This window comes from Pleuronectes platessa, chromosome 13, assembly GCF_947347685.1.
Source record: "Pleuronectes platessa chromosome 13, fPlePla1.1, whole genome shotgun sequence".
NCBI lineage: Eukaryota > Metazoa > Chordata > Actinopteri > Pleuronectiformes > Pleuronectidae > Pleuronectes > Pleuronectes platessa.
In genome coordinates, this window is record NC_070638.1 from 17,461,216 (window position 1) to 17,480,190 (window position 18,975).

The window sequence follows — 18,975 nt, forward strand, 5'->3', positions numbered from 1 at the left end:
ATCTATACAGCTTATCCTTTATGGGTCCCCCTAGGGGCTGGACACTGAGCTGACATTGGGCGAGAGGAGGGGTTGGACACGTCCCCATCTTTATATCCAATCTATGAGTCATCACAGTATTGTCATTTTGAAATGTAACTAGCAATAGATGAATGAATACCAGAATCTATCCTGGAGGTTGTTATAGGTAATGCCCCTAATCGACTTATTTACCAACTAACTAACAGACTGACTGACTGATTACATTTGCAAAAAAAGAACAGGTGTTTACCCTCGACAGTGGAATGATCCATCTTCTAACACACAGACGATCTTTGTGTCGTACAAAGACAATAAGGCACTGACGCAGCCTGAACACACTCACACTCGGACTGTGTGTGTGTGTGTGTGTGTGTGTGTGTGTGTGTGTGTGTGTGTGTGTGTGTGTGTGTCAGTGTGTGTGCGTGTGTTTGTGTATCGGTGTGTGTGTGGACGGGGCTGGTGACACAGTGAACCATTCAACAAACTTTCATCCACTCCCGGCTTCACTCATGCCTCGGCCGCCGGGAGCCTTCACGTGGTCGGACATGTCCGAGCCTGCGGTCAAGCCAGCCGACACTCGCGTCTCGGTGGTCAAATCAGACTGCGCGCATATACTGACATCTATGGTAAACGCATCCAAAGCGTTTTTTCAAAATAAACTGTTGACATTGAGCATATACAAAATGCATAATTGAAAAGGAAATGGATTGGATTATATTCACAAGAAGTATATATCGTCTCCCGTGTAAATTTTATGATTAGCATTTTGACTGTATCAATTTAGAGATTTTACTAAATAAAAGTCACACATTTTTAGCTTCAAGTAGCTAATTTCTGGATATTTCAAGGTACTGTTAATGAGATTGATATGCCTGTGTTCAGGACCTCTTAAATTATCAATGTTTTGAGTATCAAACATATGTACTGTATAGATTAAGAGATTTTTCAAAGTAAAATCCAACATGTGTTGAGCAGACTGTTTGTACAGTATTTTTGAAGTATCCTGAAATGATATATTCCACAGTTGAAATGTTGGACTTTGCCTTGAAAAATCTCTTAATCTATACAGTAAAAATGTTTGATCTTTAGTATATATTTAAAGTCAGAGAGGTCCTGAACACAGGAATATCAGTCTCTCTCTGAACTTATTGCACAAAGTGTTTTTATAGAACTTTGAAATATCCAGAAATGAACTGATTTGATTGTACACATGTTGGACTTTACTTTGAAAAATCCCTTAATCTATACAGTAAATATGTTTGATATTCAGTATGTAGGTAGTCAGAGAGGTCCTGAACACAGTCATATCAGTTTCTCTCTGAACTTATTGAGCAAAGTGTTTTTATAGAACTTTGAAATATCCAGAAATGAACTGATTTGATTGCACACATGTTGGACTTTACTTTGAAAAATCTCCAAATCTATACAGTAAAAATATTTGATATTCAGTATGTAGGTAGTCAGATAGGTCCTGAACACAGACATATCAGTCTCTCTCTGAACTTATTGAGCAAAGTGTTTTTACAGTACTTTGAAGTATCCTGAAATGATCTATTTCACAGTGAAAATGTTGGACTTTTATATGAAAAATCTCCAAATCTATACAGTATACTTTTTGTGAATTTAATCCAAGAAATAATTTTTCATTATGCATTTTGTATAGGCTCCATGTCAACAGTTTATTTTGAAAACCGGACGTAAGCCCACATGTGTTCTTCCTCTAACTTCGAGTACTCCGTTGCCGTCCCCTTTCTGGGAGGTTTGGATGCGTTTACCATAAGTATCAGTATATGAGTGCAGTAGAATTTCTGTGTCGGCTGATTTGACCAAAGAGATGCGAGTGTCGGCGGGCTTGACCGTAGTATGCTGAGCGTGTAGCCGCAGACGCACCGGAACAGGAGGTGACAGCAAAGTGACAGGCACAGACTCTGAGGCTGAATCTCTTAGGCTGAGTCTCTGAGGCGGAATCTCTTAGGCTTAGTCACTGAGGCTGAGTCTCTGAGGCGGAATCTCTGAGGCTGAATCTCTGAGGCTGACAGGTAAGAGACACTCACTGACACACAGAGGCAAAACACTGGGGGGCTTCAGTGGCTGCAGCTTCTGTCACCAGTGGATTCTCAGAACCTGCAGGTGGGAGCTGTCACTGTCCATATTGTGAAACACTGCAGTTACACAACCCCAAGAACTACTGGTGCGAGCTGCACACGCCTGAGGTGGACTGTGTGTAGCACTTGTGTGTAGCTGCAGGTGGAAAAAACGCCTGAAGTGTCTCAGGGTTGACACCTGGGGACATTCGTGGGAGACATGCTGAGGAGAGTTCTGGTGTAAATAACAAGATACATGACGGTGAGCTGCTGTGGTTTCAGGTGTTGTACTTGATGACTCCAGCAGGGGCGGATCTAGGGGGTCACTGGCCCCAGCTGAAATGGGATTGGCCCCTGAAGTGCCCCCAGTCAATTTTTTTTAACAAGGCTCGTCTATATCCTGCCCCCTCCAGCATCCTGAGAACACAAGGCTATTTAAACATGTCAAACATAATTTAATTAGATGCTAATAAAAGTTTACTCATACAATGCACCTGGTTGACAGGTAAGTGCCTGTGAGCACTCAATATAAATAGTTTTCGAATTGTATTTATTTAATTTCTGCCTAAATACATATAGTTCCTAGTGATTATCTATTTTCAGTTATACTGTCCAGTAGTTTTTCTGTTATCACTTACAGACAAACTGACATGAACCTCCTCTGCTAATCATTATATAATTAATATCAATAACAATATAAGAAAGTTGTAATATATATTGTTACGTTAATGTGTAGTGTATGCACAGTGAGGAGGTATAACATATAATTGATCCACTACAGATTTGTAAAATGTTTTGTTGTTATTGTTCTGCACATACAGAAGAGTTTAAAACTCCAAACTTCACTCATTCTTCCAACTTTAAATAAATAACAATATGACGTATCATATTACTGATGTGAAAAGTTTTATCTTGATATAATTTTTGGCCATATTGCCAAGCCCTTGTACCAGTAAAGCCATAATGGAGACAGATGGGGAATATCGATGAGTACATACACCACATGTGTGTCTTGTAATTAGTGAGGGATGCTCCTCATCACGGGGATGCTTGTTTGTCTGGGGACTCTTTCCAACAAATTGAATTAGTTTAATAAGATCGGCAAGCAGCAGTGATGCTTTATATTTTAAATGTTTACTCCTTTTTATACAACAAAATCTATTCTAAGAAATCAGATCTCCAAGAACAGAAAATATGTTTGACTAAATATGCAGATTAGCTTTTTCTGTTCCCCCATTCTTTGTTGTTTCTCTCTCTCTCTCTCTCCCTCTCTCTCTCTCTCTCTCTCTCTCTCTCTCTCTCTCTCTCTCTCTCTCTCTCTCTCTCTCTCTCTCTCTCTCTCTCTCTCATATTTTACAGTTTAACCATACACTTAATTATTAATAACTATAAAGGAAAACCAAAGCTAAATATAACCATATTAAGTAAATTAAATCTGAATTAAGAGAATATCTGAAATGTAAAATGTAAACACAATCATAAGGTTTCATATCTTAAAACATTAATTAACACTATTATGTATATATGAAAGGCCGATATCAGCTGATGTTAATGGTCAATCCATGAATCGGTCGGGCTCTATTTATTATCTTCTCTACATTATTCATTATCATGGGTTTCCAAAGGGTTAAAGACATTTTTGAGGTAATCTTGGATGTGTAATCTTGGTTTTTAATATTAGGTGTTGCATGTTGTATTTCAGTCAGTAGTGAAGAGGATGAACGGTATTTCTTCTCATAGGCAGTAGCTGCTAAATGTTATAGTAGGATCCCTCTGTGTTTGTAGAGGTAGTTCTCAAATTCTTGCTTCCACTGGTTATGTCTCGCTGATCTATGGTGATAGTGGAAGGGCTCACATAAATGAATAGGTTGTTCCTGTGGGATCATTTCACTCTTGAGAAACACCGTATCCTGGTTGAGAAACTGCATCCTCTCCCACCTTCCTGGAATGTAATACTCTGTTAGTGTGTATATCGGTCATGAAGGTTTATATTTCCTCTACTGTTAATGTTTGCTTGAGTAAAACATTGAACTTTTGACTGTAAATGACGATGATTTGGTTTTGAAATGATTCTAACCATTGCCTTAATGCATAATGATAACCTAAATCTCCAACAGGTTTTTTATGGAACTGTAACCAAACAGCGGGGTAGTGATGGCAGGGTTTATTGGTCAATAATTTCGGCTGGTATTTACCGGCTAGATTTCTATGCCAAAATATAATATTATTATAATATTATATTCACGATTTTATTTGGGTGCAGACTATGACATGATTCCATCCACTATTTGAGGAGCTTTAATTTACAGATTTGGCCTGGAATAAAACAGGGCCAAAAATGACTCAGTTGAGGTGCAGCTGGCCTCATGTGTCCAGTATCTTTAAGATGACCCAGATCAGATGTTGATAGATTTATTTGTCTGAGGCAGACATGAAGCCCAGATGTTTTAGAAGGAGAATAATGTTGTTGAGCATCTTTTTGCCACAGACGCAGACTTTTGCTAATGCTATACCACAAAAGTGGAAATAAGGGAGTTGTAACTAATCTATACGATTATCACTTCTGGTGATTCTTCAGAGTGATGTATTGTATTAAAATGGTCTTTGAAGATGAAAGAAACCAGACATATGTTGCCATTAAGACACTTCTATGATGACAGGTGAGATGTAGTTAAGAGGAAACTGATTTGTCAATACTGGCCCGATGCCCAGAAAACCAACAATGAAGTGATCCTGTTTATTCAATAGAGATTAATCTTCTCTGGTAAAAAGTTTTTAGCCATTTTTTTTTTTAGCTATACTTAAAATACATTAATGAGCCAAAGCTTTGCAGTGAATTATTTGAATTTATATTGTTTTTTCCAACAAAGAGAAAGAAAGAATGGAAAACAGAGAGCAAGAGCTAATAAAAAAAAACAATAAAAAAGCTAATGTTTAATGTAGTTTATTAAAATGTAGGCTTAAATACACTGTCCTGAGGATGCAAGGACTCATTGGAGCAGTAGATGTGGATTAATCCTCTCTTCTGTTTTGTAATGCTTAATAAAAAGTAAAGTACCCAGCTGTTTAAAAAAAATGACTTAGCCTCTTTAAAAAACTAAACTAAACACAATAACGAAAAAAACATTTTTTGTTATTATTATCTTATTAGTAGGTTTTCAATGACCAACGTTGTCTTCCACTCAGTCTACATGTGTGTGTTGAAGGTGTGAGATCAACCCGGGAAGTGTAACAAATGAAACACTAAACACTGTGTGCAATATCCTCTTTCTCTATGCTGCTGTATTACTCAGACATATTGCTTGTGTGTGAATGTGCATGACACAGCAGGGAGAGAAGTGGATTTCCTGTGTCCTTTGTTGGAGAAGCTTGTGTTTCACTCACCTCTCCTCTTCATATTGTCTTCTCTCCTGGAGAGAAAGTGTAGCTGTCCTCTGCTGTATCGCATGACGCACTGAGAGCAGCTTCCCTTTGTCCCCTGCTGAGTATAAAGTCGTCCTGACCTGTCAGTTCCTCCCTCATCTCCACTTTGGCGTGTTTATTGGATATCATTCAGTGTCCATATAAAACTCATCAAAACCAGATTAGTTTATGTACTGAATCTATTCATTTTCATTCTATGGTTAAGCTATATAGTCCTAATTCCCTAATATGTTTCTGTTCAGTTACAATATATTGTAGATCTGCTTGAGGAGGACTCACTAATGAAAAGGAATCTGAAGTAGCTCTCGAGCATCAACACAGAACAAGAGAACAGCCCATTCAGAACAGGCAGGTTTACAATGGGCACTGCACCAGTTATAATAAAGAGGTAGTCCACAGTGCTCTCTTGTTGTCATTGTTGATCCGCTGGCCTCACTTCAGCACGAGAGCTGATCTTGAAGGGTTTTACTCAAGTGGTCTCCGAGCTCCGCTGTGTGAGCAGCAGTTTATTTCTGGCCCTTCTTGCACTCTCTAGGGACAGGGTGGTGTTTGTTTGTCTTATGTGCCAGGGTGGGGTCTGCAGCCATGGACTGCCTTCTCCTCCCCGTCCTGCCCACTGGTGGACCGTTGCACGACAAAACTGTCAGATCCACTGGGGTTGTGTGATGTCGCCCTCATGTTACAGACGGTTGTCAATAGAAAAATATGTTGCTCCCTTGTTTGAGCCTCTGAGTGGTGCGTGTCGATAAATGAACGACCCGCCCTGGGATTTTTTGTCACAGTTAAAAGCTGTCCCTGTGTAGTGGGTGTATTTGTTTACAGCTCATCCGTTTGTGTATGATTAGCGTGCTGCTGTCCAGCGTGGTCATGTCAGGCTGTTCAGTTCCATCTCCCGGACAAAGGAGTCGTTTGTGGAGCGTGTGCAGGGTGGAAGAATAGCTCGGCCTTTCTCCGTGTTGTGAACTTCTCATCCGACACTGTAGGCTCCAGTCAGCTACTTTACTAGGTGGTGGGTGGACTGTGTCCCTGTGTGTCCGCGTGAATCACATTGATTCATTCATACTGCCCTCTCCTGCACAGCTACGGCCCCTCAGGCATTCTTATCCCAGCCCCCAGCCCCTAGACCTGGTTTGGAAACATGTCAAGTTAATTCACATCTAACATCCGGTGGCAGCTTCATGTGGGTTATGGATGCACAGCTTCCATAGTTTCATTTTCTCTTCAACTGTGTTTACTGTCAGATAACTATGAATTGATCAAAGAGATATCAAAATCATGAGGCCACGATTTTGAAACTTCTCAGTGTTGCAGTTGTTTTTACAATAGGGGAGTTACTCATCTCTGTGGTGAACTTAGTTCAGGTGTTGCCAGCACTCTGTCATGTGCTTGTGAGTGGGCGGCAGGCTGTGGCTGAAAGGTTGGTGGTGAAGCAGAACGTCACCGCTGTAGATATTTAGTTTCATTTGCCTTGAAACAAGAAGGAAGCTGAACAAAGAGCCGTTGAGGTTTAACTGAACTTTTTGTTTCTCATAAGAATTTTTTCCCCCCCGTGCGATGGCTCAAAATGTGTGAATGTTGAGTTTTTTTTAACTTAAAATGGGCCACTTCAAGTGAACCCCCCCCAAGGTTTCGAAGTCATAATATTACAAGAAATAAAGTCATACATTTATGAGATTTAAGTCCTTTTCGTATTTTAGGCCGTGTTTCATTTTAGAGGGCATATCAGAAGTTCCCTCTGTCGTTTGGGCTATAATGAGCAACGTGAAGCATAAGTGTTTTTATGTTATTTGTATGTTTCACAAATAACATAAAACCTCATCTTTTGTTGCATCAGCACCATCAAGTTTCAGAACTTTGAAAAGATTGTGTAATAAACTCATTTCTGGAGAAAGAATCACATAGAAATGGAGGAGGTTGCTTTTTTTGTGAAGGAGGAAATGTTAGGTTGTAGTCGACTATGAGCTGATCGTTCAAAGGGCTTCTTCAAGATTATGAATTCAGTGGAACTTAAGCGAGCATGGGTTCCCCTTGCTGTTTTCTTTTTCATATTTATTCTCCTAATACTACACTTCTCTTTTTCTTTTGTTCTGACTTTTCTCTTGTTAAAGTTTCACTTCATTCTCATAACATTACAAAATTATTCTTAAAATCTCTACAATTTTATTAATTTAAATCTTGTTCAATATGGCCCTAATACTCTGTTGTACATGTTAATGTATTATAGCCTACTTTATATATTTTGTCTTTTCAATTTGACTGTAGACTATAGGCTAGAGTGTCCCAAAGTACAAATAGTTCTCATTATCATCCTGTGTAATCAGCAAGTACACAAACTGGACATGTCTCTGCAGGGGGCCTCTGTTAATCTCTCCAAGGACCTGCCTCTGACTGTCTTCACAATATTATAAGCCTCTCTGCGGGGGCACGAGGAGCCATAAGTGCCACCCACAAAACACCGGAGACACATATATACTATGTATTTTCTTTTTTTCAAGATTGTTTTGCAAACACTTTAATGTTTAATGGATGAAAGAAAATGATTCTGGATCTTCTTTAATTACGGTAGTCTTAAATACCATATTTGTTTGTTTTGTGGTTTGTTTCAGGCTTCTCCCGCAGCATACACCTGCCTGGGTTTGATTTGACCAATGGATGGGGATAAAATCATGTAAGTGTGTGCTGATGCTGCAGTGCCATGGACTCTGGGTCTCATCTGTGCGTGGTCGGCCTTCTGTCATCAACCTGAGAGCAGCATCAGCAGTCTCGGAGCAGAGGCTGGACTCAGACCAGGAGAGAGAAGAAGGTTTCTATGGCTTGAATATTACAAGATAATTATGTTAAGTGTGTGTGTGTGTGTGTGTGTTTGTGTGTGTGTGTGTGAGTACATGCTCATACATTCAGGGTCTCAGACAACAGCATTGTACCAGTGAGTTCACAGCAGCTGGGTGTGACTGTGTGTTGTGCAGGTTTTTGTCAAACTGCCGCACTCTTTAAATACCAACATGAGTTTGGTTGTGTATCTGAAAGATTATCAGTCATACTGTCTGTTTGCTATGCTGCCATGGTGTCTGTGTGTGTGTGTGTGTGTGTGTTGGATTGTTCTATATCCCTGTGAGGACTTGAGCCTGAATACATACAAACCATAGGGGCTTGTGTCGTAGATACTCGAGAGTTGGATTCAGTGTTTTGGTAAAGGTTGGGTTTAAGCATTTATTTGTGATGGTTAAGGTAAGGTGCTATGGTTTGTGTGAGTGTGTGTGTTTGTGTGTGTGTGTGTGTGTGTGTATGTGTGTAAAGAGAGAGCTATGCAGACATGAGGTCATGCCAAACAGCAACTGTGCTTTCCTCAGAGCAGGAAGGGCCAAAGACCAACTCAGCGTGTATGAATGGAAACTATTCACCTTTTGAAGTGTGGAGGAGCAAACACCGGGGTTGATGTCATGTTGGTTTGCACACGCTCCATAAAAAAACATTGTTTTTATAGTTGCACATACTTGAAAATAAAAGATGGATGTTTTCTAAAATGTTGATTAAGAGCCTATATCAGGGTTGGGTGTGTCTATTCAAAAGTTATTTTGATCTTATGATTTATTTATTTTCTATTCCCAGGACACATTCAACAAATTTGTTTTTACTAATGAGGTGGAGTAGGAGGAAGTGAGAGTCACACTGTAGGCTTCAGCATAAACCCCTGCAGACACAAACAGACCCACACAGGATGCTGGCCAGCCAGACACTCCCTGACAGGTGTCTGCAGGCTACACTACAAAGAGATGTGATAATGGAGTGTGTGTCTGAGAGCGGAGAAAGCAAGAGGTGAGTGTGTACAGTTTGTGGGCTTGTGAATGTAGGAACTGTGCCAGCACGGTGTGTGTGGGCGCACTCACCGACAGTTTATATATGCTCTCGTTTTGTGAGACAACATGTAAATGAGCAAGTGTTGCCACCAGGCAGTGTTGTTTGTTTATCAGCAGCCGACCATCAGCGTTTAGCTCCGTAAACGGTTCTATGATTGGCGCAGGAGGAGTTTTAAAGATGCTTATCTCACAGTGCTTTTAAGATCAGGTCAGAGGAGGCACAACTGAAAACAAAGGTCTGATTGAAACATTTAGTGTGAAGAAAAGTCTATTCACTCAAATATGTGCTTGAGCAGTGTGTCCTCTTGATTTGTTCCTCAGGCCTGGTGGTGCTTACCAGTAGAAAGTCTGACTCCTGAACCGATGAGGCACTCAAATGTAAAAACTGTGAGGAAATAACATCTAGAGGCATATTAAAAAAAAAAGCAAGGGGGGCCCAGGGGCATGACAAAAAGACTGTCAAGCCCAATTTTGTTGCCGCTGGTATATTCTAATACCACTGTCTTTTATTAATACTTATTTGACTTGATTTGTGAAGTATTTCAAATTAAAATCATGAACAAGATTAAAATGCTGACGACAGAGATTATGCAACATTGGATTGCATGCAGCATGAGAGAGCAAATGCACCGTAGTCAATCACAGGAGACGAAACACACAAATAAAACATTGAAGATTTGAGACGCAAATATTTCTTCAATAACGACTAAACAGCTTAGATAAAATTTTTAGCCAATCAAAGTATACGTCCTGCTCCCAGAATGATTGAGTTACTTGTTCCACAGAGTTCAGATAAACAGTGATGTTTGGGGGGAGAAAGACGTGGAGCAGACGTGACTGGAAGGGAGTTGGGAAGCTCCCAGAATAGCACCAGTGACTGTGCTTTTTGTGGAGAGTGTCTCTAAATGTGGAAAGGGAGCCTCTGGGAGCGTGCGTGTGTGTGTGTGTGTGTATGTGTGTGAGAGAGAGAGTGTTATTTTAACCCTGTACTTACATCCGGCTGTCACACTATACTCACCCTCATTGCTCCAGGCTGCTTACGCCTCCATCAGACCAGTTGTCCCACACCTCACTGTCTTCTTCGCTCCTGTCACCTTTAGCTGCTGTTTTTCTTTTCACTGCTCTCCTGGGCTCTTTACCTGCTGCACCCATACACACGTCTTGCATTACCACCACCTCCTGCAGACTGTCGCTCGTGGGTGTATTGTATGACGGATAGTTTGTTAACGCATTAGGTTTCCAGATTCAGTGACCCTGTAATAGATCACCTTGTCCCACTGGTAACTCACAAGCACAGACTGGAACTCCCACTGCGTTTGTTATGCAGAGTAGTGACCACTGTGTTCCTGTGATAAGACTTGTAAAACAGAATCTAGTCCAGACTTTGTGTATCATCGTGGGTTGCCAACACATGAGATCTACTGTATACCATCAATCGTGGATCAAGGATTTTTCTAAATGGGATTGGATCAACAAAGAGAGGTTAGTTTACTGTGAGCTCTATAGCTTTGAGCAAAACCACACATCATAAATATCCACATGAATATGGAAAATATTGTGATATTGAAAATATGAATATTACTAACTTTTCCCTGTTGAAGCACATTGTGTACTTAAAAGCTTAGACAATAAACTCTTAACAAATATTGGTTTTACACTGTCACTCTGACAGGGTTAGCAACAATTAAGTAAGCAGGCATGTCGAATTAGAAGTTGATCTATGCTGTCTTGCTCCCTTAGGTAACTTTTACTCTCAGTTAAATTTAATTTAATTTTCTTTAGGACGCTGAAGCAAACTCAAGTTTCTTGCCCCAGTCATTGTTGTTTTTATAGCCAATTATCATATAACTATTATAATAAATTTAAACATGAAAGTAACAATAGACAAACATTTCATTGTAGCGATGCAGATAAGCCTCACAGACAGATGTATCATGGTTGCCCTGCTTTCCTGTGTGGATCTCTCTCTCTCTCTCTCTCTCTCTCTCTCTCTCTCTCTCTTTCTCTCACACTCTCTCTCTCACACACACACACACACACACACACACACACACACACACACACACACACACACTGAGGGCCACAGGGTACAATGTGTTGTTTTCTCTCTTATCTCAGTCACTCACTCCTGGGTAGAGGGGACCGGAAGAGCAGCTTACATATTGACCAAACACTTGACCCTTGCAGAGTGATGATGCAATTCAGTGTATCCTGCAGAGGCCACGCTACCACACACACAGATACACACATACTTGGACGCCCACACATACTGTGCCCTTGTTTTTACATGCAGAGACAAAACCTGAATCAAAGTTGTTCATTTTCAAGCAGATGAGGTGAACCGACTAAGGAGCCTGGACCTCTAAACAGGTCTTTATCTATTTTAAGGAATTAAATGTTTTAAAGTCTTGATTTTTTACAATGGCAAGTTGAATTTGTTTCAATGCTCCAATTTGATGTGAATATGTATTTAGTATTTGTATTAGAATTGGACTTTTACAATATTTCTATTATGATGCTGGATGTGATATTTCTAGGTTTATATGTGTCTGTTTCACAAAGCGAGTGTGTAGGTAGAAAACCATTAAGCCGGCACAAAACAACACACTCATGCTTGACATTATCAGTCCTGGGGAGGCACGTTTGCTTTTTCATCTCACCTTGCATCACTTTGAGCTGTGGCCTTCAGTCATGCTGTGCCATACTGTTTAGCTTCAATGGTTTCTACTCCATCAACTCCGGCTGCTGATCTCAAACACACATTGTTGTGTGTAGCTGGCTTCAGACGTGTGTTTATCGTGTGGTCTCTTGCTTGACAGATTGTTCCCTCATTATGACGACAGGACAAATCCTTGAATTTGTGTGGTTTGAAATGTGTTTTACTGCTCTTGTTGCTGTTACAGAAGCTAAGTTAAGTTTTGAATCCATGATTAATAATCCTCTCTGGTCTCTTTGCACCTGCCTTATAAACATGGACATTTTAAAGGTACTTTTTCTTCTCATTACTTCAGGCTGCCCTCATGTGGTCAGATGGAGTAATGATCAAGGCAGTCCGTCAATAATCAAGCACAAATTCATTTAAGAATTGTTGCTGTGAACCTATGAGCCTTTTTAGTGAAATGCAATAGTCCCCCTTGTGTGCTACAAATGGGAAAGAGTTTGCAAGGTGTTTGACAGGTTTGTCTGTTGTGATCCTGTTTGAAGCAAATTATTGAATAAATCCTCTATGTTTATGTAGAGCTTTTCTAGTCTGGATGACCACCCAAAGCTCTTTACAGTGCTCATACAGTGCATCTATGAGCAGCACTTTGTCTATCTCTCACACAACAAAGTTTGCACAGTCGTCCGGCGCAATTTGAGCTTCAGTATCTTGCCCAAGGACACTTTGGCACAAAAAATGGGGGTGACTGGTTTTGAACTGCCAACCTTCTAGTTAATGGACGACCTGCTCTACCTCCTCCTGAGCCCCAGCCAGGATGACAACATGGTTAGAATAGTTAGTCACTTATTGGTAAGAGTATTTTCTTGTATTCAAATTAATTAATCAATTAAACAAATGGAAAAATGTATCAATTAATCTTTGATGTCAGAATTCTAAAACTTTTCATTTTATCACCACATAATTCCAGTGAAACATTAATATGGCATTATTATTAACATTGCTATTGATAGCAATGCAGTTTAAATGGAAGGTAACACACACTGATTCCAGTACAGGGTTGGCATGTGAGCTGAGGGTGAGAATGAGTTAGTATGTGCAGTGTCAGTTCAATGTCAACACACACACACCCCCACACACACACACACACGCACACACACACACACAGATAGATGAAAAGCCGTTGGCATGATGTATGACCGGGTATCTAGATGGCAGTGACCCAGAGGGCTTTAGCTCCTGATGATTTGCATACCTCATCACCTGTGACCTTGGCACAAACGCACACACAGATTAAGTGGGACCCTCGTCCCGTCCTCCTGCCCCCTAATCCTGTTCTGGTCTGGCCTGGTTTGGCCCCCACAGGCTTTAGATCACCCTCTCAAATCTCACCTGTTTATCCTGCAGGGACGAGGGAAAGCCATCACTCACTCACGTGCCCCTGCAGCTCTTCCTAGAAAGGAATATGGCGGCATGAGAGAGGAGGATTATATGGCATGGAGGTATATCTGTCTCTCGTTCACTGTCACATAGTCTCAGAAGAACACACTTTTATTCTTTGATTTCTCACACACCTTTGTCCACAGTGCAATTGCTGAACATGCCTGTCCCCCTCTGATTGAGGAGAAGTGGAAATCTTCCTAGGAAAGAGTCGATGAGAGTGGATTTGCTGAGGACAGTATTCCTCCTGACGTCTGTAAATGAAACATTGCGTGTTCAACAGTGAATGGAAATCAGTGGGAGGTTTGACTCTTTGCCAAACTCTGATTGATCCCAACTGAGCATGCTGGACTGAGGGCTACATTCAACAGCACCCTTTTCAGTTAGTTCACAGTTTTAACTTCAATCTGTCAGAATGACGTACATGCTGTATATCAGGCTGTTTCCCCTTACACAAGGCATACTACATGTGCTCCTCAGAAGGTCCCAACTCCTGAGATGTGTATAGTTGTTCTGACTCCAATGTGCTCATGTGCTTTGATGTCGGGCTTAAGAGCTGTAAACTAAATGTGTCGTTTTAATTTGTTTACAGTGTTTCAACCGATGACACATCCTTCTGATATTTCCATGATAACAAAGAGCCAAGATAAAGGATCAGGTGTGACGCACAGGCATCCAAATCCTTTATCTACCTTAAAAACATATTGGCTACATAGTGGTGTTAGGTAGTTGGAAGAGACGGTTGAACAGTTTGCAAATGACAAAAGGGCAACATTCGACAACTATACATTAAAAGCTACTATTTAAGAGCTGACTGTAAAATATAGTTTTAGGTGCTGATGTCAGCAGTTCATCAACTAAAGTTTTCACAGACAATTGGAGGGTTGTTCCGACTTAAGGGAGAGCTCGTGTACATTTTCTTATAGCTGGGAATACTGCTGATTCCCAGACCACATGTAGGCAGACAACGTTCACATGTAGCAGGGTCACTTTTCTTTATGCAGTTAATTCCACTTGAATACAAAGATAAATGGACAATGCAATTAATGTAAAAACTAAAGTCTGGTTTTTATACAGTTTTCTACAGTTCTTATAAGGATTACATGCTTTCTCTTTCTTACTTCGCCCATACCCCACCCTTCCACCACCTTTAAAAAAAAAAATAGCTGTAGTATTATTTAGTAATCCTGCTAATAGACAAACGGATATAAGCAGAGGAGAAGGAGCTACTGTACCATTTCTCCACGGTCCACACCCTGACCACAGCTACATCAGCTTCCTCACTGGCCGGTGACGTATGTCAACATTTTCTTAGGAGCACTGATTCAGTCATTGGTCAATGTGAACGTCTCTTTTCATATCGTAGAGTGGTGAATCATCTGGGAGAGTGTGTGGTGTTTTTTCAGCCTCAGGTGAAGTCATCGCCTAAGTCAACAAGATTTGCTCTCTGACCAAAAACTGTGAGTAGGTGTTGCTGCCGTGGCCTTCAAGAAGAAATATTTCCTTCATGCTGGTGTTTTTTTAGTGTGACACATGCCCAAAGGAAAAACACATTTTAACTATAGCAACATATAAAAAGCATCTGTTGTAATTGGAATTGTATCTTTTTCTTTACTAATGAAACCTTTGTTAAAACAACATATTTTGTGTTCAAAGTGTGAGCACATGGTGGATTGGTTCTTGATTTGTTACCACAGCGGTTCTGAGTTCTGGGAGAGGAGAGGGTGATGAGGTTGTGAAGTAATCCTGTGTCTGCAGCTTGATGTGGTTTTGAAAGACGTCCAGTTGTTTAAGAATTCATCAGTTTTTGAGAACCTTTGATCAAACGGATGTGAACAAACTCCAAAAAGAGGAACTGCACTTATTTCACACATACATGTTATTGTTACAGTTATAGGACGGAAGCACGTGACGACAGTAGTGAGAAAAAAACAGCCACGATGATGTTAATGATGTGATCTCAGGCCTGATGAGTACAGATAGAAAATCCCTCATTATGTGTAGAATTCAATGGGTTTGGAGCTTCATCCACATTAAGTGAGAATCATTTTCACTATCTATTAGTCCGTAAATTGATGAGCTATAGACATTTTTGACATCGGTTTAAAGGCAACTTAAATAATGTATCTATTATTGAAACAGTTATTGATCCGTCTCTTGTAGGTTCCCTTTACTGTGCTGAATTGCAGTTTTGAATAGCTGGTTATATATATATATATACAGTGTATCTTTTATACACGTGTACAGTATATTAGATATGGGTGAAATTATATAAATTATTTGGAAACCAGTTTATTCTTTGTCATTTTGTATTCTTATAATTGGATATTTAGCTCCTGTGATTGCTTCATATTAGTGTATTTGTTGTTGTTGGTGTTTCTTTTTGGGGGGGAGGGGGTCATTGCAGACTGTAAATTTATTGTAGGTGAGAATGTGAGTGTGAATGGTTGGTTGTCTCTGTGTGTGTGTGTGTGTGTGTGTGTTGGCCCAGGAAAACCTTTCCAGGCTGTATTCTTCCTCTCTTCCTTTGTCAGCTGGGATTGGCGCCAGCTCCCCCCTTGAAATGATAAGCAGTGTAGATAATGACAGGATGGAAAATATTTATTCCTTTTAGTCTATGTTAATCGATTAAGATCTATAAAATTAAAAGAACTTTCCAAAGCATGGGTATTATTCTATTGTTAGATATCAGACTGCATTTATTAATTTGGCCTCCAGTAATCTGAGCATGTTGCTTTTAGCCTTCGATCTGCTGGTTAATACAGATATCACATACAGCATAACAGCAATATGATAAAGTTCCAAAGAAAACGTAATAATTTCCACAGAGCCATTATAGATACAGTACACCGTAAGCTCTTCTGCTGCACTGTCTAGTTACTACCCTGATTATATTTCCACCCGAAGAACCCAACATCAGTCGCAGACATCAGGGGTTTCATCCAGCTCCTGTTGGAAAGCTTAGTGCTGCCCCCAGAGTCGACCCACCAACAGTCGTAAAGAGACGGCACAGGCCCAGGAGCCGGAGCTTTCAGTCTTCAAGGACTCTGATCGGTCTCTTAGAGGGAGGGTCAGAACAGCCTGTGGTGCTTGGGCTGGGAACATCGAGCCGTTTACACCCACAGCCTGTCTGCTCTGCTTCTTTATGCTCTCCATCATGGGGACGAAGAAGGCGTTTTACATGTTTTAGCAGACTCGGCTTTACCTTCCCCCTGACATGAGATGGCTGACAAAGCCCCTGGGGTCAAAGGTCACAGTCCAGTATTTAGATATTAAAAAGCTTTTTCCAGGTTTCTGGAAGAGAATTTGTCAAACGCTTTCCGAATCATCAGCATCTGTGGAAGGTTCCTTTTTTTTAGGAGATTTGAACAAGAATACAATAAGAGTCTGATGAAATACAATTTAGTGACAGCACAATATCAAATGAATTTCAGTCATATAATATAATAATATAATAATATTTAGGAAAAATTTAATGTTATTTGACTGTTGTAAATAGATTTCTTTGCACATTCCTTTTGACACCTTTATGTAGTAGATACTGAGAACACATTGAGGGTTAGCATAATAATCTAACATGATGATGAATATAAAAAATGAACACATGTTTGAGTTTATTCTGAACCCTCCTGATTAATTTGTATGACTAAATAAACACTGTCATAGGTGCGATGCGTGTGCACTGTGCACACTGTGCCCACTGTACAACATGCATGGTAAATGGGAGGAACTGGGTACAAAAATACTTCCCATCAGGTGAGACATATGGTCCAAACACTAATGTATGTTATGTATCTCACTGAGACAGCAACATGTCCATCGTATTGTCAGCATATTTAACAATTGGAACAAAAGGCACTTATCTCTCTTTTGACATTTTTTGTAAAGTTCAAATGACTATAGAAGTAACAATCACATGGTGTTAGTAACCTGAACTGCCATGCCGTCTGTGAGGGAGCGTGTGAACTTGATCAGGGGATGAGCAGCACTGACCCCACATGACACCACAGCTCAGCCCTGCTCCATTCATCACTGCTTCACTTGGCCAACACATCACATTATGCCCCCCTCTGCAAATGTTATGCTAAGTGTCCACAGCAGCTCTGTGTCACGTCTCATCTCAACGGGACTCACTCACAGAGCCAGCGTATTACAGGACAATGTTGTTTCATGTGTTCTTTTTTTTTATATGCCAGCGTGGGGAGTATGAACAAGACGCTCGGCTGCAGTGTCTCTGTACGGGAATCAAACACAGTCATTTGTAATATGTGGGATGACAGGACTCATTGAAAGAGTGGATGTTAATGAGCATGTTATACTGACAGTTCAGTGTGATGAGTCCTTGTTTCATTCATTATATCATTTACAAAGGGATGGAAACAATTGGCATCCACAAATAGCTCAGGGAGGGAGACACTGCTGAGGGATGATGATAGTGATATTGAATGGCTGTCAATTTTAGTTCCTCTGAAAGTGTATAAGGAGACATAAATGGAGGGATACATTGTTAAACTGTAGACAGGTCGGTGTAAGAGGCATTGATGAATCTGGCTAAAGCTGGCCATAAACTCTGCAACTTTACAAATGCTGTTGTTAAATTCCGGCCCACACTGTACGAGCCAAAACTCATGATTTATGTATTCCCAGTGTATGGTCAGATTGTGTGACACAACCAGACTGCTCACACCCTATGCTGCCTTGGCTCCTCCAGCTCCCAACCTGTGTTTTTTTTTAAAGAGGTTGAAGTTTTTTTGGATACAACACTAAGAAGGCAGAAACATGCTGCACTGATCCTTGTTTCCTTCGGTTTGGTTATTTAGGAGAAAGGAGGCACATATGTTTGAGGCTTTTATGTTGTAGACTGATCACTATAGCTACACCACACTGTATGAACCCCTTTCTCTCCTTTTTTTCTTGCTTCGCCATTGCTTGCTGCCATAAACCACATTACCTACTTCTGGGTCTTGCCAGAATTTCATTGGACTGTCCAATGAGCGGTCGGGAGCTTCTGATTGCTCCACTTACGCTCTGTACACCGCAGAACAAACGATGCATGATAAAACAGAAAAATCTGTCTGCCTCTAAAATGAGTTGTATGACAAAATAGGAGGAGCAGTACAATGCCAAACCCCAGAGACAAAGACATGCGGAAGAAAAAGGCAGAAGAAGGGCCCATGCAAGTGAGTCTCTGTGTTGTTATGTATTGTGTCGGGACACACACAGTTTGTTTCATTTTTGTAGGACTATTTGTTTGTCACGTGGGAGCGAGATGTGTGTGTATGTTTGCAATTTTTGAGAAATGGGACATTACGTGCGGGTCACATGTGTGAGAGCCGGGCCTCCAGAGGAGCAGAGTCAACAACAGGGCAGAGGAGAGGAGAGGCGGAGGAATGAGAGCAAAAAAAAAGCAAAAGTGTCTCAGCGGGCAGCGAATAACTGGCCTGGGGACATCGACTGGACTGGAGTGGACTCAGAGAGAGAGAGGGAGAGA

General features: G+C 40.7%; 1 protein-coding gene across 13 annotated transcripts in view; it reads left to right on the top strand.

Moving 5' to 3' along the window:
* Positions 1-714: 714 nt before the first annotated feature.
* LOC128454119 (activated CDC42 kinase 1) overlaps positions 715-18,975 on the top strand; it is a 52,164-nt gene continuing 33,903 nt past the window's right edge. For 4 of the 13 annotated variants that reach the window (XM_053437346.1, XM_053437353.1, XM_053437348.1 and 1 more), the window contains exons 1-5: positions 715-2,060; positions 8,135-8,331; positions 9,138-9,344; positions 13,452-13,546; positions 13,631-13,740. Coding sequence is in view for 2 of the 13 variants with exons in the window: in XM_053437355.1 (XP_053293330.1) it covers positions 13,699-13,740 (42 nt within the window). In the remaining 11 variants the exon portion in view is untranslated. The other 9 variants (XM_053437349.1, XM_053437347.1, XM_053437359.1 and 6 more) reach the window with 5 other exon arrangements.